The following is a 26,786-nucleotide window of genomic DNA, read 5'->3' on the forward strand; positions in this document are numbered from 1 at the left end:
CATCTGTCCGTACTAGACGGCAGCCTGAAACATGGATATTCTTTCGAATTCTTTCTCCCCGGTCGAACGTTTTTGCTTCTTCGGGCAGTCTATGTTATTCGATGCGCGTGGAGTTTCGGTGGGCTCGTCTCGATGCCAGCGAGGAAGCTGCCCGGTCGGGTCGAGTGAAGGAAAGAGAAAGGAACAAGAAGCATTCAAAGTCGTGAAAGTGGAAGTGCGTTCTCGTTCTTCCAAAATAAAACGACGTTAACCTCGCCCCGACAAGGGGCAAAGGCGGGTATAGAAGTGTGTGTTTCTCATCATTAGCACTAAGCATAAACATTAGAAGAAGAAAGAAGAGAAAAGGTAGCCAGCGACACGGGGACAGCGGGCGTAAGAATGAACAGCATCCCCCATCTCATGCCGTCCCGTCCCATCTCTTGCCGCCCGTCTCTCCTGTCGTCCTAGTCCGGGCTGCTGGCGATTATGTACAAGCCCAGACGACCGGGCTGAGAAGAATTCTTCGCCCTCGTCCTGATCTTCTATTCTCTCATCGTCGCTGAATCATCGCTCGAAAAAAAGAAATCAAAACCAAAAACACCAAGTTCCCCGCAAAACGGAATCGCCCCTCAAGGCCTCTTCTTCACATCTCTCCCCGCCCTCGAAGACGACGAGCTCGGCGACCTAGGCGATCTAGGCGACGAAACCGTCGCTTCGGCACCAGCAAGTTTGCTCAGCGACGACGAGCCGGGCTGGGACGAGATGTGGACGGCGAAGAGCCAGGCGGCGAGGATGTTGAGGAGGTGGTGCAGGCGGTAGGCGTACGTGACGCCGTAGACGGCGGCGTACAGGGCGGAGACGAAAGTGAGGAGGTTGGTAATGAAGCGGGCTCTGTTAATCCTGTCGTTAGTTTGATATCGAAAGGAAATTGTCAGGATTCATGGTGAAGGCAAGCTTACCGGCCAGTGACTCTAGGCGTCATATTTCCCGTACTCATAACCTCCACAAGCAGCACGAGCGGCAGCACAGCGAGCAAGTTGTGGTGCGTGCTGAAGGGCGTCAACCAGTGGACGGCGACGTTGTGGATCCAGACGATGAGCACGGGCATGTTGATGGGCAAGACCCAGAGCATAAGGACGAGGATGGAGGTGGTGTAGTTGTAGAAATTATAGTGGGCGCCGGAGCGGGTGTCGCGGGCGAGGCGCAGCGCCCGGACGCAGGTGCAGAGCTGTACAATCGTGAGGACCATGTACGCGAACTGGTACGGAATGAGGGTTGTGATCAACAAGAGGAGAATGGCGGTTGTGATGAGTCGCTGACGGCCGCCTGTTGTAGCGAAGGATGGATGGCGGCTGTGAGGTATGTCAGTATAAGCAGTCGAGCGCGTTGATGCTTCATTGGCCATACCGATTGTCATCACTCCCGCTGAGGACCCCACTCGTCCAGCCATAGGCAAACGCAAACACGTGCATTAGTATTGTGATTAAGTAGTTTCCAGCGATACAAATTCCAACGCTGATCACACCGAACAGCGGAACCAGGAACCACAAGAACGGATCCTGTGTGCCGAGCATCAAGTCGTTGATGTGAAAATCAATGGGCTTTTGGTTGATGCCGTTGGGGTAGTCGATCCACCCTCGTGTCCAGGACCCTTGAGATGCCTTGGACAGCGACACAGCAAAGAATGTGAGCGCAATGAAGATGAAAGGTATGGACGTTCGAAGACAGACGTCCATGCTTTCCGAGAAGGACATGAACACGCCTGCGAGGATGTCAGCATTGAAGAGATTTGCAGTCGTTTGAGATGCTTACCAGTTACGTCGTAGACCTTGAACTGCTTTCTGATGACAATCAATACGACAAGCAGAGGGAAAGCTGCGAAGACGGATCTGTAGCGCATGACCAGTTTGCCCGCGCTGCCCAGCACGTCGACTTTCAGGGACACCTCCACGGTGGAATTGCAGGTGGGATCCGACCATAGTTGCAGGCTGAGGCCTTCGCTAGCGCCTCCACCACGCAAAGGAGGTGGCATGTAAGGCGAAATGCCGTGGACGTTGATGTTGCCGCCTTGAGTGTTGACGAAGTACTTGCTCTCGTAAGGCTCTGCGATGTATTGTCGAAGCATGGGTGCGAAGCTCTCTTCTGACTGCTTGCACGGATTACGTTTGACATCCAGGGTGTAGGCGAACAATGTTGAGTGGACTTCTGGAATCTTGATTTCTGTCATCATTGGACGGGTCGCAGGCAGAGTGAGTTGCAATCCATTGACAAGCAGCTGGTGGTGACCTTTGCTGACAGTGACAGAAGAGGTATCGCTGCTGCTGAACTCTGCAATAGTCCAGGCATGAGGGTGGTCCCCAGGTTTCTCAAGGATCGCGACAAACTGGTAATCCGAAACATCTTCCATATTAAACTGGAGGTACGAGAACGGAGGCTTTCCATCAAAGGCGTTGGTTGACTGATTGGTGGATGCTGGAAGGTAGGAGACATCGGGCGCAGCGTTCTTGCATGCAAGCTTGGTCCCACCGCGAGCGCCATTCGTCAGATCCACGTTGTGCGGAAACACCAGCTTTGAGTGGATCGGTAGCACACTGCAGAAGAGAACAGTAAGGGAACCATGGCCATCGCCGGCGTCCAGCTTTTGGTTGGTAAGCATGGTGTACTTGCCACCATCTGCAAAAGGTTGGACAGAGACCGGCATGACGTGTGCCTGGCTGCGACCTGGTTCGCCGTGCGGGCGAAGGAAGAGACGCTCGCCCTGTCGCATCATTTGGCCAGCGCCCGCTTCGAAAGTCAGTAGAGTGTCAAGTTCTGTTGCGTCACTGTCAGCAAGAATCAATCGAAGACTGTCCAGAGACTAGCGCACCTTGATCGCGTATCGATTTTTGAACGACAGGCTCCATGCCCGTAAGCAGACGTTTCCTGATGGCCTTTATACGCTGCGCTTGCGGCTTGGTTTGCGCAGACCGTCTCACATCCGTCACATCGAAGATGGCTTTCACTAGTGCCTTTCGGAATTGATCGCACCACATGATCGCTAGGTGATCCATGCCGGTCCAGACATTGGGGATGCTCGAAGTGAAGACCGTGAAGCCATGGGTATCCGGAACCAGGGAAGTCAAGCTGGTAGATTCGGAGGGGATCATCGTGTCGAGTCCGCCTCCAGCGACTGACACCAAAGTAACGTCTGCCAATGGGTTCCGGCTAGGCGGTTGGAGGTATGAGTTTCGCCAGTACTTGTTGACGTCGTTATAAGCAGCCACCATATCGGCATCGAAAGTGACAGGCGCGCGAGCATGCGGTGCAGAAAGAGTGATGATTGTGTTGACCGTGTGTTCCTGGTAGTTCGGCATCCGCAGCATTGTCCTCGCGACGACTCCTCCCATCGAATGGCCCAGAATGATCACAGACTTCGGTTCGGGGAGGCCAGGTTCCCGTAATGAACGGCTAGGATTGTGGTAAAGCGCCAGGATAAAAGCAATCGCTTCGTTGAGATATTCGGCCTGGTCCAGCATTGTCTGGCCGTGGAAAGCCGTAATGTCCTCGTTGAAGTCCACGGAAAATACATCCAAGGGAGCTTGGCCGTTCGCCATAGCCGCAGGGTCTGTCCGCAGCACATCCTGGAAGTAATGCGCCGCCTCAGCTGCAATTGGACGGACTTGCTTGTAGCTGCCGGCGTTTCCAGGAATGAACAGAACCGGTATGCCTTTGACCCTAGTATCCTCATCCACACCTCCCTCTCTGTACAAATACAATGAATACTTCGTGGCAAAGCGAGTGTGCTCGGTATCAAAATCAGAGTATCGGGCAAAGGCCGGCCGCATGTACGACATGGCGCATCCCTTCGGATCTTGCTGCCTGGTGAAGAAAGAATGCAGGATCGTCGTCAAGAGGACAATGGCACAAATGCTCGTCATGAAGGTCAATGTCGAGCACGACCATGGATTTCGCATGCGAGCCGGCTGGCCCCGTCGATCCGACATGGTGTCCGTGGGAGTCTTCGCCTGCACCGGGCTGCCCACGATATCGTTCTGCAGCTCGGTCTTCGGCTCCAGGGTATGCTCCCACTGCGATTGGATGTCGAGAACAGGCGGGCGACTGGTCTCCTTGCTGGGCTTGCGCTCTATCGGGCCGGAGGGCGCAAGCCTGGCGTCGCGCGCATGTTCCCGATCGCGCGCATTGCCGCGCTCCCTGCTCTTCTCAAGGTTCTCCGGCGCGGTGGAGGCAGACCTGGAGCCGTTGTCATCCTCGCCGGAGCCGGAGGGTCGTCTCCTCATCGAGACGCTATGTCCAACGCGCGAACATCCAGGATCAGGTAGCGACAGTGGGAAGTGCGGCGGCGGCGTGGTGGTTGCGGGGAGATCGTGGGGCGAGATGGTCGGACGGAAGCGATGGCAGGTCGACGAGGTGTAGCGACAGGCAGCGGAGCAGGAGAGGTCAGCGAATGGACGTCGGCGCGGCCGCGTGCGGTGGCGGCGGCGGTTGCGGCAGCTGAAGTCGTGGAAAGGCTGGGGCAGGAGGCCAAAGCCGGAGTCGCGCTCCCACGTGGGTGATGGCAAAGGAGAGCACGCAAGCAGACGGCGCGGCGGACACGCGCGTTCAGCTCTACTAGGGCGGGCTGAGGCCGAGATGAGGAGTGTTACAGGATGCGCAGCCGTGGAGCGGACACTTCATGATTACCGTTGCCGGGTGGCTACAGGCAGCGCAGAGTATTCATATGCCATCGCCGGTTCCTGCACAACTTTTGCCCAGAGGCGCCGGCAGCGTCACCGTCTGGGCTTAGGTTGCTCTCCGCGGGCCAGCGCCGTGCGGCTAGCAGGCGCATGCAAGCGCATGAGGACCTGAGGCCGCTGCCGACTGCTCGCCCCGTCCAAAGCTTGTGCCAGCCACCTCACACTGCTCACACCATCGCCCTCGTCCACACGCTTGACGACGATCCCCGGGGCAGGACAGTAGGTGGTAAGGCTGCCGAGGCTGCGCAGATCCGGCGCCGGACACGGTCGTCCGCATCCCACTGCCCTCCCCACAACGCCTTGCACGTGCGGACGGCTTGCAGAGAGGACGGCATGCCCTGAATCATGCAGCGCCGTGAAGCGTCTCTTCCGCAGACGGACGGGCAGGCAGACGGGAAGTGAGGTAGTGATGCATCATGCAATCACCTCACTCCCGCGCGCATGCAGCCGGGCAGATTAGCAGCCTACTACACTATTGGCTTCCCTCCCACGCGCGTCTGACTGCCGCGCCAAGGTGGAGGCCGCGCAAGCAAGCTCAGGCCTATGGAGAGGCCGCATCTTATCCCCCCGACACTCTGTGACAGCCGTTTCACCTGCTAAGCTTCTGCCAGCAGCTGCATCCCTGTGTTACATACTGGGGTACATGCACGAAATAATATGGTACAGCGGCACTATGTGGTAGTAGCAACAACAACATCGGCGCTCTCTCGCGAGCTTATTGTACAGCATCATTGCAGATAACATACACTGTGATTTCACACTATGCTCGTGTGCCGCCTTTCGAAAAAAGAGGAGGGACAATAAAGTAATGAGGAACGCAGCGGAGTTCACTGCAACGGAAAAAGACGTCCTGGATTGTCCGGAACGCAAATCCTGGACATCGCGGGATGAACTCCATCCAGGATCAGCCCACCGTCGGCTCTCCGCACGACAAAGTCAATGACGCTTGAGAATTGTGCAAGAAAATAATTCCTCGGTCTGAACAGAAAAATAGTGGTTCACGTGGGCTTCACTCTTCACTTCGCGGTACTCCGGGGCGTCAAACTCAACCCGCGTCAGCATCACGCGACAGTCGATTTCACGACTTATGACGGATTCCTCGAACTCAGCTCCCACACGACGATAACACCTCATAAATCACTGCGGACTCAAAAGAAAACGAAAGTTCGTCAAAAAAAATGCTTTGCCAAGTCTAAACAATGGTATCTCATGAAAGTCGTCTCACCACCAACGCCAAATCCCGAAACCCCCAAAAACAACACACTCATCAAAGGTCATCACCATCACAATCACCAATCCATCCCACCCGCACCCCTCTCACCCCCCGCCAAAATCGCCTGAGCCTTCGCCCCCTCCCCAATGCCATTCGGCAAGTGACTGACGACCTTACTCTTCCTACCCTTCAGCGGCTTGAACTTCTCGTCCAGCCTCTTGAACGGCTCGTCCTCGTTCTCCTTGGCGACCTTGAACTTCTCCGTGCCCAGCACGGCGTCCAGCTCCTCGACAGGCGGCAGCTTGACGTACACGAGGCCGTCCTCGCGCGCCTCGACGGGGAACGTGGCGATGTTGACCTCGTCGTCGTTGCCGCACTTGCCCGCGTTCTCGCCCTTGAGCTCGTAGTTGCGCTTGTGGTACGGGCAGCTGACCCACAGCTTGTCGGACTTGTAGTCGTCGCCGATCAGGCCGTCGGACAGCACGAAGGCGCGCTTGTGCGGGCACATCTGCTGCGTCGCGTAGTAGACGCCCTTGACCTTGAAGATGGCCAGCTGCGTGTCGCCGCGCTTGACCGCGAGCGAGGAGCCCGTCTCCGCGTCGGTGAACTGGGATGAAGAAGCGAGAGGCTGCCACGAGAGGCCCGTCCACTTGGTCCCGCGGAAGTCCTCCTTGACGGAATCCTTGGGCCACATGGTCGGGCGCTGCTGGCCGCGCTCGTCGATTTTCTCCATGGTGTCCTGCGTCTCGTCGGTGTTGGCGAACTGGGTGAAGAGCCTGCGGCGCTCGGGCGACTTGAGGACCTCGGTCCACTCGCAGAAGTAGGAGCCGACGAGCTCCTCCATCTGCTTCTCCAGGTCGGCGCAGATGCCCAGCTTGTCCTCGAGGATGACCTCGCGCAGGTACTTGATGCCGCCCTCGAGGTTCTCGATCCAGCGCGCGGTGCGCTGCAGCTTGTCGGCCGTGCGGATGTAGAAGCTGAGGTAGCGGTCGAGGATGGGCACGACGTCGTCGGGCGGGACGTCTTTGGCGAGCAGTTCGCTGTGGCGCGGTTTGGCGCCGCCGTTGCCGCCGACGAAGATGTTGAAGCCCTTTTCGGTGGCGATCAAACCGAAGTCCTTGTTCTGGGCTTCGGCGCATTCACGAACACAGCCGGAGACACCACCCTTGAACTTGTGCGGACCGCGAATACTCTTGTAGCGCTCCTCGAGGCGCACCGCCATGCCGACACTGTCGCCAATGCCGAAGCGGCACCAGGTCGTGCCGACGCAAGACTTGACAGTGCGCAGGGATTTGGCGTACGCGTGCCCGGACTCCATGCCGCCGTCGACCAGCATCTCCCAGATGGCGGGCAGGTCGTGCTTCTTGGCGCCGAACATGTCGATACGTTGGCCGCCGGTGATCTTGCAGTACAAGCCAAACTTCTTCGCGACCGTTCCGATGATGATAAGCTTTTCGGCGGTGATCTCGCCGCCGGAGACACGCGGGACGACCGAGAAGGTGCCGTTGCGCTGGATGTTGGCGAGGAAGCGGTCGTTGGTGTCCTGCAGGCCGCGACGGTCGGCGTCGAGCAGGTGCTTGTTGAACAAACTGGAGATGATGGAGCCAATGGCGGGCTTGCAAAGCTCGCAGCCGGTGGACGTCGGGTCCTTGCCGGCTTGCGCCATGATGTCTGTGAAGGTTTGCAGTTTCTTGACGTAGATGATGTTGAAGAGATCGGCACGCGAGTAATCGAAGTGCGTGCAGAGGTTGTTCTTGACTTCTTGTCCCATGCTGGACATGGTCTTGTTGAAGATGGTTTGCACCAATGGCATGCAACCACCGCAGCCGGTGCCGGCTTTGGTGCAAGACTTGACGTCGCCAATGGATTTGCAGGTGCCGTCTTTGACCTGGTTGACCACGTCGCCCTTTGTTACGTTGTGGCAGGAACAGATCTGTGTGTCATCGTCGAGGTCATCTCCATTCTCTTCGCCCTTTGCGCCGACGATGAACTCGCCAGGCGGGATCTCAAGCTGCTTCTGGTTCTTGACCATCGGCACCAACTTGATGTAGTCGCTGGTGTCACCGATCATCATTCCACCGAGCAGATACTTGCCGTCCATGGTGAAGAGGTACTTCTTGTAGACATTGGTGAAAGGGTCCTTGTAGGTAAGCGCCTTGACAGAAGCTGGCGTTTTGCTCTCGCTGACGCCGTTTGCCCTGCCGCTGCGCGTGGGGAGCTGCTTTGGGCCGTCGCGGTCAGCAAAGAAGTCACCGAAACTGGCGACGTCCACGCCCAGGAGCTTGAGCTTCGTGCTCAAGTCAGGGCTCTTGAACTTCCTCGGCGAATGCGCTTTGGCCTGCGTGAGGTTGAACGCGAGCACGTCCGCCATCTCGACGCCAGGCGCGATGAGGCCGAATGTCTGGTTCTGCCAGCTTGCGCACTCGCCGATCGCGTAGATGTCTTGCTTGGATGTAGAAAGGTCGTCTTTGATGATGATTCCGCCACCTCTGTCCGCGCACTGGATGCCAGACTGGCGCGCCAGCTCGTCTCGCGCCTTGATGCCGATGGCGAAGCAAATGCATGTGCAGTCCATGGTCTCGCCGTCCTCGAAAGTAACGCCGACGACGTTGTTCTCCGCATCGGTGTTGATTTGTCCCACTCTCTTGCTGAGCAGCACGTCCAGACCGAGCGCTCTGACTTGCTCGACAACCATGCTGCCGGCGTCGCCGTCTAGCTGCCTGCTGAGCACCCATCTGTTGCGCTCGATGAGCTTGACCTTGCCATAGTCTTCGAGATCCATCATAGCCTTGGCCGCTTCCAGTCCCAGCAAGCCACCTCCGACCACAGCGCCTGTGGTGCCTTTCTTATTCGCGGAGTAGGCGATGAGCTTCTGCAAGTCTTCGATTGTTCGGTAAACGAAGACACCCTTAGCGTCGTATCCAGGGGTGTGCTTTGGCAGCACAGCGTCTGAGCCAGTAGCCAGAACCAGAATGTCGTAGGGCACGGTCTGCCCTTGTGACGTCTGCACTGTCTTCTTCTCCGAATCTATCGAAGTGACCAGTGTGTTGAGGTGGTAGTTCAGCGAACCCTGCGGCATTGAGGAGTACCATGATTCCGGGTTCAGGTAGAGGTTCTCGACCTGTCGGTGCTCGAAGAAACTTGTCAGGCCAACGCGGTTGTAGGCAAGATGTGCTTCTTCTCCAATGACGATGATGTCGTATTCTCTCCTCTTCACGTCAAGCTTCATGAGTTTCTCAATGAACGCAATGCCGACCATACCCAGGCCGACGACCACCACTCGCTTGCGACCAGGTGCTTTTGGAATTTCTTGTGAAGTCATGTCAATCTCTTGGGCATCACCATTGACGTGATCTCCATTCACCCCGTTCACGGGTGCGCTGCCGTTAGGCAGCTCGCCGTTCTGCTCCATCTCCTTGACCTTCTCCGGGAGCAGGTTTGCCTCCGGATCGTTCCACTCGCTGCTGCTCATGACGTGTGTAGGACTAAAACAATGAAAGAATGCACATCACACGAAAAAGGAGGGGGGATTGGGAAAGTATTTGTTGCGGTAGGAAGCACCAATAAGAGATAAATCAATGAGATGCGTAAGGCTACTTCACCATCGCGGCACCTATCTTGAGAGCACCCGGCTCATTATCAAAGCCAAGTAGTACGGGCATACAGGCTGAGGACGACAAATGCTGAATGGTCAGTGGCCAGGCGCAGGGCTTGGGCCGGAGAAGCAAACACTCGCCCTGCGGGCCATACAAGCCACTCTGGCGACGCGAAAGCAGCAGGAGGGTCGAGAGAGGGTCGAGGTGCTCAACGCAGTCATGCATATTTGCTTCTCCGAGGGAGGTGGCAGACTCGGCGTGCCGGACGTGGAGATGTTCGAGAAAGTCGCGGGTGCGTGGCATGGGTGCTGATAAGGCGGTGGAGATAAGGAAGAGTCGGGCGCGGAAAGACGGAAAGGACGGGATTACGCTGCCGAGCCCTTTCGCGCATTAGCACCAAGCCTTATTCGACTTCATCTCGACCGCGCTGATAAGGCACGGCGAATGGGAGCATGTTTTCATAGCGAGAAATCGGTTCTTCAAGCAGTATTATCGCGATGCCATGCGTTCCAAGCATCGTCCTCCACCCGGCGCACAGCTCTCTGCAGCCGGGTGTCGGTGTTCCTTTCCTCACGCCGCACAGCCTGGAACAGATCTGAGGCCCGCTATCCCCTTCTCGTCCGCGCGTCGATAAGCATTCGGTCCATCTGTGTGGTCAAGGCTGGCCTCCACATCTGCGACAACGCCATCTGTTGATGTATCCACGGTGCCTTACTCGGCCGGCCAAACGATACTTTGCCATTTGTCACACCCCAAAGCGCACTAGTCGCCAGGCCTCAACATCTGTATTCTTCCGCGGAAACTCGATGCATTCTGCTTTTGCTCGCTCCAGGGGGATAAGGCAAGGCGTTGGCAGATCTGTCGCTCCGAGCAAGATGACCGCCTGGCCGTCCCGTACTAAGGCCTAGCCGTCTGCCGATGGTTACGCTGGTGTGTCTTAGATGCTGTTCCCATTCACGTTGCTGCGGTAAGACCGGCATTGTTCATACTCAAAGTCATCTCCTGAAGTGAACAATTATATCCTATTTAGTCCTTGCTTCGTGTTACTCCCAGAGCCTACGGCCGAAGTAATATTCTGCGCCACTACCATGGCCGCCACCGTCATCATGCACAGCGAGACCGCACAAATGGAAAGGACTTCTACAGATTTACCACCCACACCGCCGGATTCAGAACACAGCGACAGCGAGAACCACGACAAACAAAAATCCACAGAAACCAAATCGGATTTTCCACTGCCTCCACCCTCATCAGCGCCTACGCAAGTTCTGGATGTCGACAAGAAGACACCCGATGGCTGGCTACCTCGCGACCCAAGACTCATCCGACTGACCGGTGTGCATCCTTTCAACGTAGAAGCACCGTTGTCAGATCTTTACAACGAAGGGTTTCTCACGAGTCCCGAACTGTTCTACGTCCGAAATCATGGCCATGTTCCCCAAGTCAGGGATGAAGACATCCCCGACTGGGAGTTCACCGTGGAAGGAATGGTGGAGAACCCGCTGACTTTGACCCTTCGAGATCTGATGGAGCAGTACAACAATGTCACATATCCAATCACTCTCGTCTGTGCTGGCAACAGACGAAAAGAGCAGAACGTCGTCCGCAAGACTAAAGGCTTTTCATGGGGTGCTGCTGGTGTCTCGACGGCACTCTTCACCGGTGTTGTTCTGGGCGAAGTCCTACGAAAGGCAAAGCCCAAGCGTGGTGCAAGATACGTCTGCATGGAGGGTGCGGACAAGCTTCCCAATGGTTACTACGGCACCTCGGTCAAGCTGAACTGGGCCATGGACCCGAACAAAGGCATGATGCTCGCACACGGCATGAACGGCGAGATGCTCCGACCAGATCACGGCAAACCCCTTCGCGTCGTCATTCCAGGACAGATTGGTGGTCGGAGTGTCAAATGGCTTAAGAAGCTCATCATCACTGCGGAGCCGAGCGATAACTGGTATCACATTTACGACAACCGCGTGCTACCCACAATGGTCTCTCCTGAGGAATCGGCAAGCAACAAGAACTGGTGGATGGACGAGCGATATGCCATCTACGACCTCAGCACAAACTCTGCCATCGCATACCCAGCTCATGACGAAAAGCTGGCCCTCACGGCACACCAATCTTCGTACCGCGTCAAGGGCTACGCCTACGGCGGCGGCGGACGGAGGATTACTCGCGTTGAAGTTTCAACGGACAAGGGCAAGAGCTGGCGACTTGCCAACATCGACTACGCCGAAGACCGCTACCGAGATGCAGGGCCCCAGAAGCTTTTCAATAGCACTCTCGACGTGGACTGGCGCGAGAGTTGTTTCTGCTGGTGTTTCTGGGACATTGACGTCGCTGTGTCGGAGCTTGCCGCATCGCAAGACATCCTCGTCCGCGCCATGGATGAGAGTATGAACTTGCAACCTCGCGACATGTACTGGAGTGTACTTGGTATGATGAACAACCCGTGGTATAGGATTGCAATTATCAAAGAGGATAACATTCTCCGCTTCGAGCATCCTACGCAGCCTGCTCTCATTCCCGGTGGATGGATGGAGCGAGTGAAGAAGGAAGGTGGCAATCTCAGCAACGGCTACTGGGGCGAGCGCTTTGGTGACGAGACAGCCATAGATGCAGCCGAGGAACCGGCAAAGGAGATCATAATGACCAAGGGTGGGCTCAATAACACGATCACGATTGATGAATTACGAAAACATGACAAAGAGGATAGCCCATGGTTTGTCGTCAACGGCGAGGTGTATGATGGAACGCCTTTCTTGGAGGGCCACCCCGGAGGAGCCCAGAGTATCATCTCTGCAGCTGCCTTGGACAGCACGGATGAGTTCATGGCCATTCGTAAGTCTCATTGCACGATTTATTACCCGCAATCACTAACCCCACTACAGACAGTGAAACCGCCAAGGCCATGATGGTTGACTATCACATCGGTTCGCTCAGCAAGGCAGACCAAAAGGAACTGGCAGAAGGCGAAACGGCACCCGACCCGTCCGCTGAGCCATCAGCAGTCTTCCTGGAGCCACGCCACTGGAAACGATCCTCGCTCCACTCCAAGACCACTGTCTCCTGGGACACGCGCGTCTTCCGCTTCAAACTCGAGCACGACGCCCAAACCCTTGGCCTGCCGACAGGCCAACACATGATGATCCGCCTCCGCGACCCCGTAACACGCGAGATGATCATCCGCTCCTACACGCCCATCTCCGAAACCACCCTGCCCGGCTACGTCGACGTGCTCGTGAAGATCTACTTCGACACAAACGAGCGCAAAGGCGGCAAAATGTCACAAGCCATCGACCAGCTCCCCCTCGGCCACCCGATCGAATTCAAAGGCCCCATCGGCAAATTCGAATACCTCGGCGGCGGCAAGTGCGCCGTCAACGGCACCCCTCGCAACGTCAACTCCCTCCTCATGATCTGCGGCGGCAGCGGCGTCACGCCCATCTACCAAGTCTACCGGGCCGTGATGCAGGACCGCGCGGACGCGACGCGCTGCGTCGTGCTGGACGGCAACCGGCTGTTCGAAGACATCCTGTGCAAAGCGGAGCTGGACGCGTTCGCGCAGGGCAACGAGCACAAGGCCAAGCTGCTGTACACGCTGACGCAGGGTCCGGAGGACTGGAAGGGCCTGCGGGGCAGGATCGCGGCGCCGCTGCTGAAGGAGCACGCGGAGCGGGCTGGGTTCTGCGCAGGCGATGCGATGGTGCTGATTTGTGGGCCGGAGGCGCTGGAGAAGAGCGCGCACGCGGCGTTGTTGGAGCTGGGGTGGAGGGAGGAGGATATGTTGTTTTTCTAGTTTGGTTGGGAGCATCGGCGACGAAGTATACTTACCGGAGTTCAGAGCACATGTTACGGGATGTTTTGGGATAGGATGGAAAGGCTCAAGCATGGAGTAACGGCGTTTGAGGATATGATTCCCATCTTGTCCGAATTCGGGCGTAACGGCTTAGGTAGATCACGGCAGCAAAATCCACAGCACAGCACAGCACAGCACATGATATCCACCCCGGCTCCCTCCCTTCCCACCCTGTACACGTACTCTCATGACTCGCGCCGTCCAGGCAGAAACAGAAACAAGCTCAAGCGTCAAGCAACCCTAACCCCCATAAGCCTCTCACCGGTCCAACGCTCCAACGCCGTCGACCGGTCGGAAAGCGATCTGCATGCCGAACAACCGGACGATCGACCAGCGAGCGAGCAGCAAGCAGGAACTGTCTCAGCCTAGCTCCAGGGCAGGAGTCAGGCAGTCAAGTTGCTGCCTTATAAGCGAGCACCAGTTCATATCTTTGCATGGGGAAAGCCGACGTCCGACGGGTCGGAGTTCACGACACCGCGCGGGTTGGGCGGCTGAGGATTGCGGCGTTCACACGAGCACGGAAAAATGGCTGCTCCGGGATAATGACAGTCTTGCTGCAGCGCGAAGGAGTCAGACACCGAAATTGGTCCAATGGCCCTTGGGGAATAGGACAGGCGGTTCCGGAGCGGATGCCTCGTGGGAGACAGGAACAAGCTCTGTCATGTGCAGAGCCAAACACGATGACTCGGAAAGCCTCGCGGGAAGCATGCATTATTGCAAGCAAGGTACAGCTTGAAAGTCAGCGGGTGACTATCCACGATAAAGTAGCTTTCGCTGCAGGATTTCTCTGCTTGGGCTAGTGAGCAGAGCTTGCTGTCTCTCCCTCTCCTCCCTCGGCTGTCTCGTCCTCGCGTTGGTAAGCGGAGGCATGAGAAGTCCACGCTGATGTTGCGCCGGTGGGGGTATGACACCCTTCATATACGCCTATGACACCCTCCAAGCCCACGAATTCGCGGTGGTTGTTAAGCAGGAAAATGAGTCTCGACCCAAAGCAGGCAAAGGCAAGGCTGATGAGCCGCCCCAGACTCCACCAGCCCCGCTCGCAGCGCCAGCGGCTGAACTCCGCCGACGCCCTACCAGAGTCACCGCCGTGTACACTACTGCATTTCGTCTAATTGACCAGTCAGCGAAAGAGACGCCAAGACAAGCATCCCATAAGCAGCACCGAGCACCGACTTGCGTTTTCCTCGTGGCTTGTCAGCGGCGTTCGTTCTGGGCATAGCGTATACCAGCTCTGGCCGCGGTGTCGGAGTTCGAGAGCGCGTGCGTCGCGTGGCCATTGGCTTGTCGAGAGCTTGTACCGATACCTGCTAGGCAGCAGAGGCGTGTTTCGCTCGTAAGCATGCGAGTGCGTGCTCGCGGGACTGAGTCGTGGTTCGATTGATGATGTGAGTCGACGGGGTCATTGAGTTCTGCGTTGATGGAGGGTGGGTATATAATAAGTATGGACTTGAGCTGCTGGAGCCATATCGTCTACCTGACATCACAACGAGTTCGAGTTCAATAGATTGAGCATTAACTACTACAAACAAACAAGACCAGGTCTTTCTACCGTCTCGATTCATTTGGGTCTCGTGGTCCCACCCTCGAAAGCCGCATACGCCCTCGGATCCGACAAGCCACATTCGCAGCCAACATTCTCGAGCATCGGCTTTGACCAGCTTCGAGCATTTAAAGCCCACTGCACGCCTCTCATCACCGCATCTGTACTTCAACGCAGACATATATCAACATGTCTCTCAAACTCAGATACTCAGCCTACGAGCAGGCCATTGCGCAAGCAAACTCCCCATCATCCGATCAAACACCAAAGAACCAATCAACGTCGACGACAATGAGGTCCGCCAGCAAGGATGCATCAGACACAGCGTCGACTCTCAGCACGTCCACGACAAACTCCATGTCGGCTCTCCTTAAGAACAAGCTGTCACCCAAGAGCAAATCGCCCAAGCCTCCCAAGCCAGAACTCTCACCGGGCGAGAAGCAGGCGAAGCGAAGGGAAGGCAGGATGGACCCAAAGCTATTGGCGCTGTGGGCTTCGCAAAAGTGATGTGTGATAGGTAGACGAAAATTTGGACGCCCACGGCGGAATGAGCGCAATTGGTTACGACGTTATGAAGTCGATGGATTGTCGTCGCTCTTTTTTTCTTTTTTTGAACGGACGTTCAGAGGAGTTCAGGCAAGATACAAAGAGCCGTCTGGGTTTGGTTTGGTCATTCGCTTGAAAGTCATAATCAGTATCCAATAATTTCTTGCTACATCTCAATCAATCAGCCTCAATCACCAGACCATCTTACCAAAAACGCCCAGAACACCTCGCTAATCCCATCAACAAGAGACCAACACCCCCCATTTTCCCGTCCTAGTCTCACCTCAGCCACTTCAAAACAAAATACACAAACAGACAAAACACCAGCACCCCTCCCCAGAAAATCCACTTATCCTGCTTCGCCCTCCTCTCCACCATCCTAATCGTATCCCCCGAAATCCCCAACGTCGTGCCAACCGAATACAGCTTCCTCTGCGTCCCCTTCAGCATCTCCCTCTGATCCCCCAGATCCCCCAGCACCGCCCTGCCCCGCTCCAAATACTCATCCAGCGTCGAATTCGCCGACCCAAAGAAACTCTGCTCCCTCAGCGCATGCCCCTCCCTCGTCTGGTCCGTCCCCAGCCCGTACGGCGACTGGTACGCCGAGTAACTATTCTCGCCGCTTTGCCCAGCAACAAAATTCGGATTCGACGTTCTGAACAGCGGATTCGCACTACCGTTATTCGCCCTCAGCGCGGCGTCCGAGTACGGATTCTCCGGCGTCTGGCTCGCGTGCGGTCTGCGGCCCAGCAACTCGCTGCGGTCCGCAGCATGCCCCTGCTCTTCCTTCGTGTGCTTGAGCTCTGCGAACTGCGCGCGGAAGTCGAGGAGGTCGGCGCGGAAAGCGGCGATGCGGTCGGCGCCCTTGGTGGCTTTTTCGGGGACGAGCTCGACGTCGACGCTGCGCTGGTAGTCGTCGAGCGTGCGGGCGAAGGAAGTCAGGGAGGTGGTGATTTGGCCTTGGAGGGCGGGGTTGGGGCCCGGGGTCGAGGTGAGGGAGGCGAGGTCGGAGCGGATGGATTTCGATTGCCGGAGGGCGGAGTTGTAGAGGGCGCTCTGGGGAAGGGAGTTAGTGATGCAAACAGATGGTTGGGCATTACGAATCGGAGATTTACCATTGTGGTTGTGTGTGGGATGTGGGTTTCCTGCGTTTACGCATGTTTGGATTATGTTTGCCTGTAGGTTGTATATATGTAGATCATCGGCAACGTGTCGCGGAGCGATTTCCGCGGCTTCACTGTTGCGTTGCGACTTCACATATTTAGGCTCGCTTCTCCGATACTTGATCTCGATCCCCGAGTATCAAACGTCTGCCAAACGTTCAATGTCACATTTACAGGTTGTCACATTCACGAGATCTGTTGTCCCTTTGATTGATGCTACCTGTCGTCTACAGAGATGCCTGCTCTCGCTACCCAACTGTCTCCAGCATCACCAATGAAGAGGGCATCCTGTTCTGCTGTGCTCATCCCGCCACGGCGCATGCCGATGCTCGCACTGTACTTCGAATAACTATCGTGTTTCGCATTAGAGCCACGCTCAGCCCTTTTCACCATCAAAGGTCGGGCATGAGAGACCATCACTCATCGGTATCTTCAGAAAATTGAGCCATATCGTCCGACACCTGAATGTCAAAATCCGGGTCCACGATACCGGGCGGCGGACGCAAGCCTTCCTTCAGCATCAGCTTCTTGTATTGGCGGTGAAGATGGTCAGCCTAGATTCTGTCAGTAAGCTCCCCATGGAGAACGACATGAAGGTGGGTGCGTACGGTGTACTGGTCGCCACCGCTCTCCCTAACCTTGACCGCGATCAACTCCCACTTTTTCTCAGCCTGCTCTTTCTCGACTTCGTCTTTGGCATCGAGCAGGCGAGAGCGGTCTTCCTCTCGGATGATCGAGAAGTTGTCCTTGAGGCGTCTGTAAGATAAGTTAGCGCAAGACACTCGTCGTCCCAGTTGACCAGATCATACTCGTAGCGATTCGGCAAAGTCGAGTTTCCAGTCTTCTGCCCCGTCATCTCCTCCCACCAGACGCGAATGTCTCTCCACGTCCTGTTCTCCTTGTCACGCATGTCGAGAAGGGCCTTGTCAGCGTCGTCGCACTCTTCGTAGCTACGCGCAATGGGTCGAGCTTCGGTCTAATCCATAGGTTAGCGGTACTCTCACTTTCTGTGGCTTGGTCAAAGGCTCTCACGATGCCGTGCTTCGGAGCCTGTCATCAGTCAGCATTGTCTCTAAACTTCCTCAAGATGAGCATATCTCACCCTGCGCTGACGATTGAAAGGCACAGCCTCCTTCGATTTCCCAGCCGATTTGCGACCCTTGCGACCCTTGCCGGATTTCTTGACGCTGCTGGTCGGCGTCCTGGCCGGCGTTTTGCGTAGAATGGCAGGTTTCATCGTGGGAACTTTCGGCACGAACGGCTCCGGCTCAAAATCCTCGTCGCGGTCGTCGTCATACTCGGGCTGGTTCTTCCCAGTCGAGTCGGACTCGGTATCGCTAGGCAGCACGCGCGGTTTGATCATCGGGGTACGGATGCCACCAGTATGCTTAGGCTGACTGGAAGGGGTAATCGCCTCGGAGCTCACGTCGCCGCCGTAGGCTTGAGTGGGGGAGATGTCCTCGGATTCGTTGTGGAAGCTGGAACTCGTCATGTTGCTGTTGATGCTGTCTTTGAATGAAGGCTCGAGAGGTGGGTTCTGGTAGTAAGGGCCATCGTGGTGCTGACCGGTCGCGTTGTAGTTCTCTCCCACGTCGATCATGGTGGTCTCGGCTGAGGGATTGTTCAAGAGAGCGTCCTGATCCGTCGCTTCAGGTTCGCTTGCGGCGATTGGACTACCGATCTGTGGAACACCGATGCTGCTATACCTGAGGGCGCCGTCCATCTCTGGATTGCCGAAACTGAAGGAGCCCGCCATTCTCACGTGTGGGAGTGTGTGTCACAGGTGTGTAGATGCGTGTTTGTGTTGTTGTTATGAGAGTTTTGTAAGTCAGAAAGGACGCCTTCACTTACTAATTTAAGGGGGGGCGGCTGAGCGCACGTGACACTCGAATGACGGCATGAGATCTCGATTGCACGTAAATGCAGTAGGTTCACTCTCTTAAGCGAAAACACTACAATGCTGACCTAGTATGTGGTACAGAATGCTGCTCAAATGTCCCCAATGATGTCAATCTTAATCAATCACCGTGCTCCTAAGGGATGTGCTCCAGCTCGCGCATAGCCCTGAGCTCCTCTCGCAAATCTCGAGCCCTTTCGAAATCTCTACGAGAGCTGGCGGGTATGCTGCTCGACCTCAGCAGCGGTCGTCCCCACGGATAACCGGCGGCTCTATCCTCGTCTGAAACCAGGTCCTGTGCCCTCGGCGGACTCCTAGATCGACTCAGGCCCCTGCCGCGTGTTCTATCGTGATATGCTAAGGGACGGAAGCGCAGTCTGCGTTCAGGGGACCGATTCCTCAAGCGGAGCTGTAGTAACTTCCTCCTGTCGCGATCCGCCATGCAATCGAGGTATTCTTGATCTTCTAGCAATCTTTGGATGCGCCTGTCCATGTCTTCATCCCACCACAATCTCCCAGCATTCCTACGTCTCGCCGGCCAATTCACGAGAGGACTACCAACTACCTTTGCCGGCGCCCACTGTACCCCCCTCGCCTCCAACTCCGCGAGCACATCCGGCCTCAGCGCAACGATTGACCTCAAGCACTCCTCCTTGTCCCTCAAATCCATATAAGACCTGCTCAAACCCCAACACCAGCCCGCCAAACACGCCGTGTCCTCCTCTTCCGCGAGATCCCTCAGCCAACCTAGGAAAAACGTCCTCAGCACATTCCCCAGCGGCCAACTGCCCGCCGCATTCGACACCTCCGCCAATCCCCTGAACAGCCGCTGGCACCTCCTCGTTCCCATCCTCAGATCATCCTCCCACTCCGCCTCCAGCTGGTCAAGTAAAAGTCTCGAAACCCCGCTGACCGCTTCCCCGATGTTCTCAGACTCGGCCGCAGCATCGAGGACCAGTACGAAGGCTGAGCGGAAGTCGCGCGCGCGGCCGGGGAAGTACCGACTCGGTTCGAGAAGGTCTGGGTTTGAGCGCAGCCAGCTGTCGAGGATTGCGTCGACGTCCGGGTCCGTGCGGAAGTGGTGAGTGGTAAAGTAAGGGAGGTACGCTTGCAAGATGTGGTCGTGCAGTGAGAGGGTACGGGAGTGTGCGCCGTGGTAGGGTGGGGTTGCGAGGGTATTGGAGAGGTTGGGGCGGTAGCTGACTAGGGACATATTCGACGTTGGGTCCGAGTGAGAATCTTGTTGTCGATTTGGATGGTGGCTAGCTGGGGGGTTTCAGAGGTGAGAGGAAAGGCGGTATATCAGTCCACCCTACATTGATTGCTTTGCGGCACCCCAGTCGGGCCGGGCAAACAGCTTGGTTGTGCAAACGCTGTCACAAGGCGACACCAGGCTCACGACGTCGGGCTCCGACTCCTTGGGGCGAGATACAGTGACACCATGTCATTGCCCAAGCACGTGTTGTTCTCGAACACATCGAATCATTCTTCGGCCTAGCATCCACTGCCCTCGTTGTGATTCGAGGCGGCAGTTAGCCAGATCATCCTCACGGGTCGAAGTAAGGCGATCGGCTGGCCGCATGAAGACAGCGCACTGGTGACATCTTGGGCAACTTAGCAAACATCGTGGCGGTGAAGCGTCTCTTTGGATTACGAGACTGTGAAACTGATTCTTCAACATTGCCGAGGCGATACAGTGTGTCCGAGCTGACGCCTGTGAAGCAGAACTCGGAAGACGTTTCGATCAATGCTCATATTGTAGTCGGTCAAACACTCATTCGGACTAGTGGTTGTGCGTCTTTTACTATAAGTCCTCTTCAATGTTCTCTTGGCTTTGTGTCCTCTCTAATCTCCATGGTCTGCGCAACTGTATCGGAAAGGAGTGAGCTTGATTCACGGATGAGTCTCTCTCAGTATCGCCCACGTCGAAATGCGCGTCTTGGTTTCCAAGTTCCTCTACAACTTCAAATTCGAGCTGGCTGAACCCGAACATGACTGGTTGCGTACCAAGAAAGCATACTCGGCATGGAACAATAGCGGACTGAGGCTTTGTTTGAGGCCACGCTTTACTCCCACTGAGAGATAGCTGCGGGCTGTTTCTCCCAAGTATAGGAACATGATCGAGGGAAAATACACTGCCGAAAAGCCTGCCAGCGTATTGCACAATCTTTCAACCGGGGACCAGACCAGCACTTCGCACAATGAAATGAAAGAGTAGATCAATAGTAGCTGTCTAGAACCGGCTTCTGCAAATCGCTGCTCCAATCTTTGGTCCATAATTGCTAGAGCGCTTTGGCAATCATCTACACGAACACGAAGAGCAGGGTAGTAGGATGATCTTTCCTCCTGTTCATCATGAGAGCTTTCGACGAGGAGACTTCCCCAGCCAACAATGATAAATTTATCAAATCTTCAATCTCATCCACCTCCACAAATCCCAATGAAACCTGACTTGATTATACCCAAGGAAGCCCCAAACCAACGGAGCGCACAGATACTGACAAGCAGTCCGAATTCGTCCCGGCCGAATGTTTTCGAAAAGCATCCAACACATAAACCTATCATAGCGCCGGAACCAGCCTTGCATGGGCCCGCCTGGTGGGAGGTTTCGCTCGTTGATCTCGGTGAAGGTCATCAGTTCGCCGGTCTTGTCGATACGAAATAGCATGCTCCGATGGCCGTGAGGATCTAGCGCGGTTTTGAAGAGGGGTGTCCCTTCAACCGGTTCGTTGGAGTCGTCGTCGGGAGGCTGCTCGGTGGGTTGTGTTGGCATAGTATCGTTACTCACGATCGCGCGGTCTAGAAGGTTTCAGTCACAGTTGAGCATTATCGCATCCTGTCTCAACAGACCCTAGTCTTTGAGGTCCCGAATATATTGGTTGCAAGAAGTCGGTCGAATTTGACGGCCTTTCGAGAAATGGTAATAGCGCAAAGAATTCAAGGATGAGGAAGTGAAACTTGCGGCGAAGACGAGGCATAGACCGCGTGATACGCGCCCACGGCGCCATAGTTTCTCGCGGCGCCATGCCTCGAACCGCCGTCAACATCTCGATGAAACGTTAGCGAATTGTTAGTGAATCCTTCGGAAGACCAGGTCGGTCTTGGCGTCACGAAACTTTCGGCAGTGAGGTTATCTCAATATTTGAGCATTCTCGCCTGTCGCCAGAGGGTCGGTGACCTGAATCAAGATCGAAATAGGTCGTCAAAATTCATGGTGGGTGTTCGGTTGTCTGGGAATCATGGTTGCCATAGCCTCTCCGACTACGTCCTCTGGGTCCAGGGGAGGAGGCATGTGATCATTTCAATCATTGTCATGGTGTAGGAACATGAGGCCTGTGTTGGAAGAAACAGCTGCAATACTCAAATGAAGTCAGACCTTGCTATGAGAAAAACAATCGCGCGCGTATCGGTCGTGAAAATGCCAGACATCACTCCATATCAGCCTCCCGTCGCTTCCCCATCACCACCGACTGACCCATCCTCAGACCTGAGTGATCGAGCCCGTCCTGACAGCATCCTTAGCAGCCTCCTTCGCCGCCTCAGCAACAAGATCATTGGTGCTATCCGACTGATCGAGAGGATCAACAACCGTGCTGGCGAACTTCCTCGCGGGAGTCTTCTTCGCGAACAAAATGTCGAGCTCGTGGTACGTGCGGTTCCAGGTCTCGGGCAGACGGAAGAAGCCCCAGATGAACATGCCCAGGCAGGTGCCGCCCCAGACGAAGCCGGTGTAGCCCTTGAGGTTCCAGGCCTGCGGGTTCATCATGAACTGCTGGAGGGTGCCGCCGATGAGGCCTGTGATGTTGGAGCTGTCGCGAGCGAGGCAGATGGTCTTCTGTCTGAGACGGGTACTGCCCATCTCGGCGGGGAGGGCCCAACCTAGCTGGCCGACGGAGAGCTGGAAGATGAAAGTCCAGGCGAGGGTCAGGACGGCTTGGGACAAGGCGACGAGGTCGTTGCTGGTCCAGACATTGAGGACACCGATGAGCATAAGAATCGTGCACATGCCAGCCATGCCCCAGATGTAGATCGTGCGGCGGCCGAAGTAGGGCATCAGACAGAACCAGTTGATGAGGCAGCCGACGAATGCAAGACCGGTACCGCCAAGGGCTAGCGAGTAAGTGGCACTGGTACCGAGACCGACTTGGGAGAAGAAGTAGGAGCTGTTGTACGCAAAGGCGATACCGCAAAGGATCTGGCCAGCGAAGCACAAGCATGCGATCTCAGTGCGGCGGAGTTCGACGCCCTTGAAGCAGTCGAAGTAGGAAGTGCCGACGGAAAGCTGCTTCTCGAGGTTGTCGGTATAGATGATGGTTGCAAGAGTGTCCTTGACATCGACGTGGGTGGCTGTCTTAGCCTTCAGGCGGTTGAGTGAGGCTTCTGCATCTTCCATGCGGTTCATGCGGACCAGGTACCAGGGAGACTCGGGAGAGAAGTAGACAAGCGGGATGAGAAAGCAGGGCCATACCCACTGCAGTGCGAACGGAATCTTGTAGCCCCAAGCGTCCTCACGGGTGGCGAGTCCCTTGAGCACACCGGCAGAGATGAGTTGACCGAGAATGAAGCACATGTTGGTGAAGCTCGTCATGTAAGTGCGAAGGCAGGTGGGCAAGACCTCGGAAGCGTAGGCTGGTGCAGTCGTGGCCAGGATACCCCAAGGAAGACCGCAGAGGATCTCGCCAACTACCAAGACTGGCAGGCTGGGCGCGAAGAAGACGACAAAGACAGCGAGAGACAGTGCGATGAGGGCACCCATGACTGTCTTCCTGGAGCCATACTTGGAGACCAAAATACCAGCGAGAAGACATCCGATGATGGAGCCCGTTCCACCACCTTGAGAGAGACCGGCCTGCCACTCCGCAGTGAGCTGGTATCCGGTCGGAGTCTCTGGCGTAATGCCGACCCAGTTTCCGTAGCGAATGAGGAAGGACGGATAGGCGAAGAAATTGGAGAGCAGATTGGTATCGTATCCTTCCATGATGACACATGCCTGGAAAACCAAAGCCCAAAGTACAGCGGGCTTGTAGATCTTGAGAGCTTCCTTGATGGTGAGCTCGTGTTCGGCGTGTGTCGCGTCGGCGATAGTCTGCTGCAGCACCTTTCCGTTGGTGGTGACAGACTGGGTGAGGCCATTCGACTCGATTTGCGTAATTGCATAGTCTTTCTTCTCATCCATGGCGGCCATTGTCGATGAACTCTTCGGGGAGAATTGACGCTGTGTAATGGTCGTCGCGGTTGTGCGCTGTGGACACTGTTCGAGTGGAGGAGATGTTGTGCTGGTGGATGATGATACCTGATGTTGTGGGCTCCACAAGACCTATATATGCTCGTCCATCTTGTGCGTTGATGAGTATGTTCACAAGTGTGGTGTGCTCAGGCATGTTGGGGAGTGTTTGCGCGTGGCCCGAGGTATCGCATAGTCCACCGCAATCCCGCCAGCAAAAGCGCCTTTCGGTTTCATTCTCGAGTTCCCCAGCGACGCCACCTCGGGGTATGGCTGAAGTGTATTCGGTGGCTTGGACCACGCTGGGCGGTCTTGGGGAGAAGAGTTGATTCGCTCAGCGGGAGGTTGGCGAAGTCAATGCGGCATCTGGGCTGCCCAGCCCAGGCTGGATCGCTCCGTCCCCATGGGGTTTGCCTCTCTCTGTCCGGGGGCATCTTCCCCACCTGCCGGTCACGGGGTCGGGAAGGTGGAGAACTTCTCTACCACGCGCGGCGCACGTGGTCTTCCTCCACCCAGCCTTACCAGAACAGGTGCCGAGATGTAGACTTCTCCCAAGGCCGGCGCGTGTGAGGCGAATCCCGCTCCTCGGTCGCGCGCCACCAAAGGCGCTTTTCTTGTGTTTCCCCGAAGTCCGCTTCCTTCTTTGTGGAGGAGCAGTGGAGATCTGGGGACATTGTCCCTTGTCCGGGGATACATTCTCGTTACGGTTAGCAGTGACATTCAATCGGACATGCGGCGCCGATCAGAGGCATTGACAGCAATGCACATCCCCCACAACCGAGAGGGCCGTGTGCTCCAAGGATGAATCAACAAGTGGCCACCAGGTAAACGAGGTGTCGACTACTGCGGTACTCAAACGGCCAATTTTTGAAAACCATAAACATATTGTAGACGACCAAGCGCATGGTATTGCCGCATTAGCAGATCGACTACTCCTGGTCAATACAAACGTAGTTGTTGGGGGCCAGTAACACTTCCGTGTCTCGAGTGGAGAAAGCGTCCGGGCTGCCAGCATGACAAGACCAGACGAGAGTTACCTTTTTTCTTTTTTTTCATTACAGTCATTTGGATTTGGTAGACGTCCCTTCTATTGGTGATTTCGAAGGAAGCTGTGTGCGTGGATGCGTCCTTTTATCACATGGAGCATAGCAGCGACGATGAGGCAAACGACCATGCGGACAATGTCCCTTGTCAAAACGGTTGAAAATCCATCTGTCTGTTCTCTCTGACTTGTGAGGGGAGAGTATCCTGCCACATCTACCTACTAAAGGTTGTCACGCCCCGGCAATCTAGACCTTGCGGAGCATGCATTCATCCCGCCATCATCACAGCTCCTCCTTCACCAAGCTCTTCCTCGTCTTGTCTTTCCCATCAGTGCTCCTAAGTCTGAAAACTTTCGCGCCATGACGCGGCACAAGCGCACTAACACTTCCACCCGCCTTGACGACCCCAGCCTTCTCGCCAAACAGGCGAGGATCTTCTTCCGCCAGGCCTTTCGCGTAGGGAATCTCCGTCGCGTTGTACGAGCCCTTAAGCGCGCCTTTATCTTGGCCAAGGACAGCCGCTGCATCAGTCTCCGTCATCCTGCTCTCCCAGAGATCATGAACCGCCCAAGTCTGCTGGACCTGCGGGGCGCTGCCACCAGGTCCATCCATGACGAAGATCTCGGCCAGCGAGGCGCTGATATGCAAGTCTTCGTTGGCAGCATTGAGCAGGATCACGACTTGGTCGCCGTTGGCTAGCGGACCGCTCCAGACGTGGACCTCACCGATGCCATATTCGTCTTTTGCGACGCTGGTGTTGGTGCTGACGCGCTGGACGGCTTTCCCGCGAGGATCCTGGCTGATGGCAATGATGGCGGGGTTGTTGATAATGGAGAGAGTCTTTGCGTCCATGGCGCGAAGGTCGTTGCCGAGGAGGAGGGGTGACTTGAGAGCTGCCCACATGGAGAAGTGTGCTTTGTACTGCGATTTGTTAGTCACTGTCGAGCGATGGTCTGTTGTCGGGGAAAGACAGCCTACCTCTTCATCCGTCATTCCGCCCAAGCCGACCTCCAACATGTCAAGATCGTTCCAGCCTCCAGGAAGACCACGGTCGATGTAAGGCGCGACCTTGTTGATGATATTCAACACCGAGCAGTGCGTGCCAGGGGCAACGCAGTGCGGATCTGTAGGGTCTCCGCAACCGCAGAGATCATCAGGACGTGAGAACGAGTCGTAGATGTCTCCGGAGATGCGCCACGAGTTGGCGATCGAGGGTCCCCACTAACCAAGTCAGCTACTACTCCTACTCATCAACATCGGTGCGTGACTTACAGTGTGAACGTAATCCTCTCCCCAGCTACAAAGACTGTAGAGGATCGACCTCCCAGTAGCTTTAAGGGCCTCCGCCATCTCGTTGAACCGGTTGAACGAGACGATCGGCGTTCCAAAGCGACCCATGTGGTAGCAATTGTCGTACTTGAGGTAATCGACGCCCCACGAGGCGAAGCTCTCGGCGTCCTGTTTCTCATAGTCAAGAGACCCAGCTAAGAATTGAACGTCAGCAAAAAGTACTGCAGAGGAAGTGGGGAGAACATACCGTATCTGGCGCAAGTCATCTCTCCAGCACTCGAGTACATGCCGAACAGCAAGTCTTTGTCGTGCAACCTGTCCGACACGGCTTTCATTCCATTCGGGAACTTCGCTTCGTCCACGATGAGGTAATCATCCTTGCCACGTCCGCGAGACCAGCAGTCGTCGAGAACGACGTAGTTGTACCCAAGATCTCGCAGACCGTAGTCGATGAGCAGCTGAGAGGTCTCGAGAAGGAGATCTTCTGACACGTCGCAAGCGAACGTGTTCCAGTTATTCTGGCATGTCTTGTCAGTCACATTTCAGGAGAAAACAATAGTTGTACGACATACCCAGCCCATCTGGGGCGTTCTTGCAAGGCCATTGTTGACAGCGACTGCTTGGACCGCCAAAAGGGCAAGTGGTGCAACGTATGGAAGAGCCATTTTCGCAAGATGATCTTAGCAAATGCTGACCTTCA

The 26,786-nt window shown here is 55.9% G+C and overlaps 7 protein-coding genes across 7 annotated transcripts; 1 reads left to right on the plus strand and 6 right to left on the minus strand.

The window, feature by feature from the left end:
• Positions 1–197: 197 nt before the first annotated feature.
• On the minus strand, positions 198–4,256 carry WHR41_05608 (uncharacterized protein; the record flags this gene model as incomplete). Its single annotated transcript, XM_069374213.1, has 5 exons — positions 198–870; positions 939–1,331; positions 1,387–1,741; positions 1,792–2,790; positions 2,846–4,256. The coding sequence occupies 5 exons, from the start codon at positions 4,254–4,256 to the stop codon at positions 609–611; spliced, it is 3,420 nt and encodes a 1,139-aa protein (XP_069228601.1). The 3' UTR covers positions 198–608.
• A 1,745-nt stretch (positions 4,257–6,001) lies between these two features.
• WHR41_05609 (uncharacterized protein) lies at positions 6,002–9,397 on the minus strand (the record flags this gene model as incomplete). The annotated part of the gene is made up of 1 exon (XM_069374214.1): positions 6,002–9,397. One exon carries the CDS (start codon positions 9,395–9,397, stop codon positions 6,002–6,004), a length of 3,396 nt encoding a protein of 1,131 aa, XP_069228600.1.
• A 1,212-nt stretch (positions 9,398–10,609) lies between these two features.
• Positions 10,610–13,320, plus strand: WHR41_05610 (uncharacterized protein; the record flags this gene model as incomplete). The annotated part of the gene is made up of 2 exons (XM_069374215.1): positions 10,610–12,362; positions 12,413–13,320. 2 exons carry the CDS (start codon positions 10,610–10,612, stop codon positions 13,318–13,320), a joined length of 2,661 nt encoding a protein of 886 aa, XP_069228620.1.
• A 2,419-nt stretch (positions 13,321–15,739) lies between these two features.
• Positions 15,740–16,646, minus strand: WHR41_05611 (uncharacterized protein). Its single transcript, XM_069374216.1, has 2 exons — positions 16,585–16,646; positions 15,740–16,525 (listed from the first exon to the last, which is right to left on the minus strand). The coding sequence occupies exons 1-2, from the start codon at positions 16,585–16,587 to the stop codon at positions 15,749–15,751; spliced, it is 780 nt and encodes a 259-aa protein (XP_069228621.1). The 5' UTR covers positions 16,588–16,646; the 3' UTR covers positions 15,740–15,748.
• Positions 16,647–17,048: 402 nt separating this feature from the next.
• Positions 17,049–18,388, minus strand: WHR41_05612 (uncharacterized protein; the record flags this gene model as incomplete). Its single annotated transcript, XM_069374217.1, has 5 exons — positions 17,049–17,186; positions 17,241–17,388; positions 17,442–17,608; positions 17,665–17,682; positions 17,735–18,388. The coding sequence occupies 5 exons, from the start codon at positions 18,386–18,388 to the stop codon at positions 17,049–17,051; spliced, it is 1,125 nt and encodes a 374-aa protein (XP_069228506.1).
• A 3,622-nt stretch (positions 18,389–22,010) lies between these two features.
• On the minus strand, positions 22,011–23,714 carry WHR41_05613 (uncharacterized protein; the record flags this gene model as incomplete). The annotated part of the gene is made up of 1 exon (XM_069374218.1): positions 22,011–23,714. The coding sequence occupies one exon, from the start codon at positions 23,712–23,714 to the stop codon at positions 22,011–22,013; it is 1,704 nt and encodes a 567-aa protein (XP_069228507.1).
• A 1,364-nt stretch (positions 23,715–25,078) lies between these two features.
• Positions 25,079–26,751, minus strand: WHR41_05614 (uncharacterized protein; the record flags this gene model as incomplete). Its single annotated transcript, XM_069374219.1, has 5 exons — positions 25,079–25,717; positions 25,775–26,017; positions 26,069–26,280; positions 26,334–26,604; positions 26,659–26,751. 5 exons carry the CDS (start codon positions 26,749–26,751, stop codon positions 25,079–25,081), a joined length of 1,458 nt encoding a protein of 485 aa, XP_069228508.1.
• Between the last annotated feature and the right edge of the window lie 35 nt (positions 26,752–26,786).

Source organism: Cladosporium halotolerans (genome assembly GCF_011745625.1).
Source record: "Cladosporium halotolerans strain TM138-S3 chromosome Unknown Sca19, whole genome shotgun sequence".
In the NCBI taxonomy this organism is placed as follows: domain Eukaryota; kingdom Fungi; phylum Ascomycota; class Dothideomycetes; order Cladosporiales; family Cladosporiaceae; genus Cladosporium; species Cladosporium halotolerans.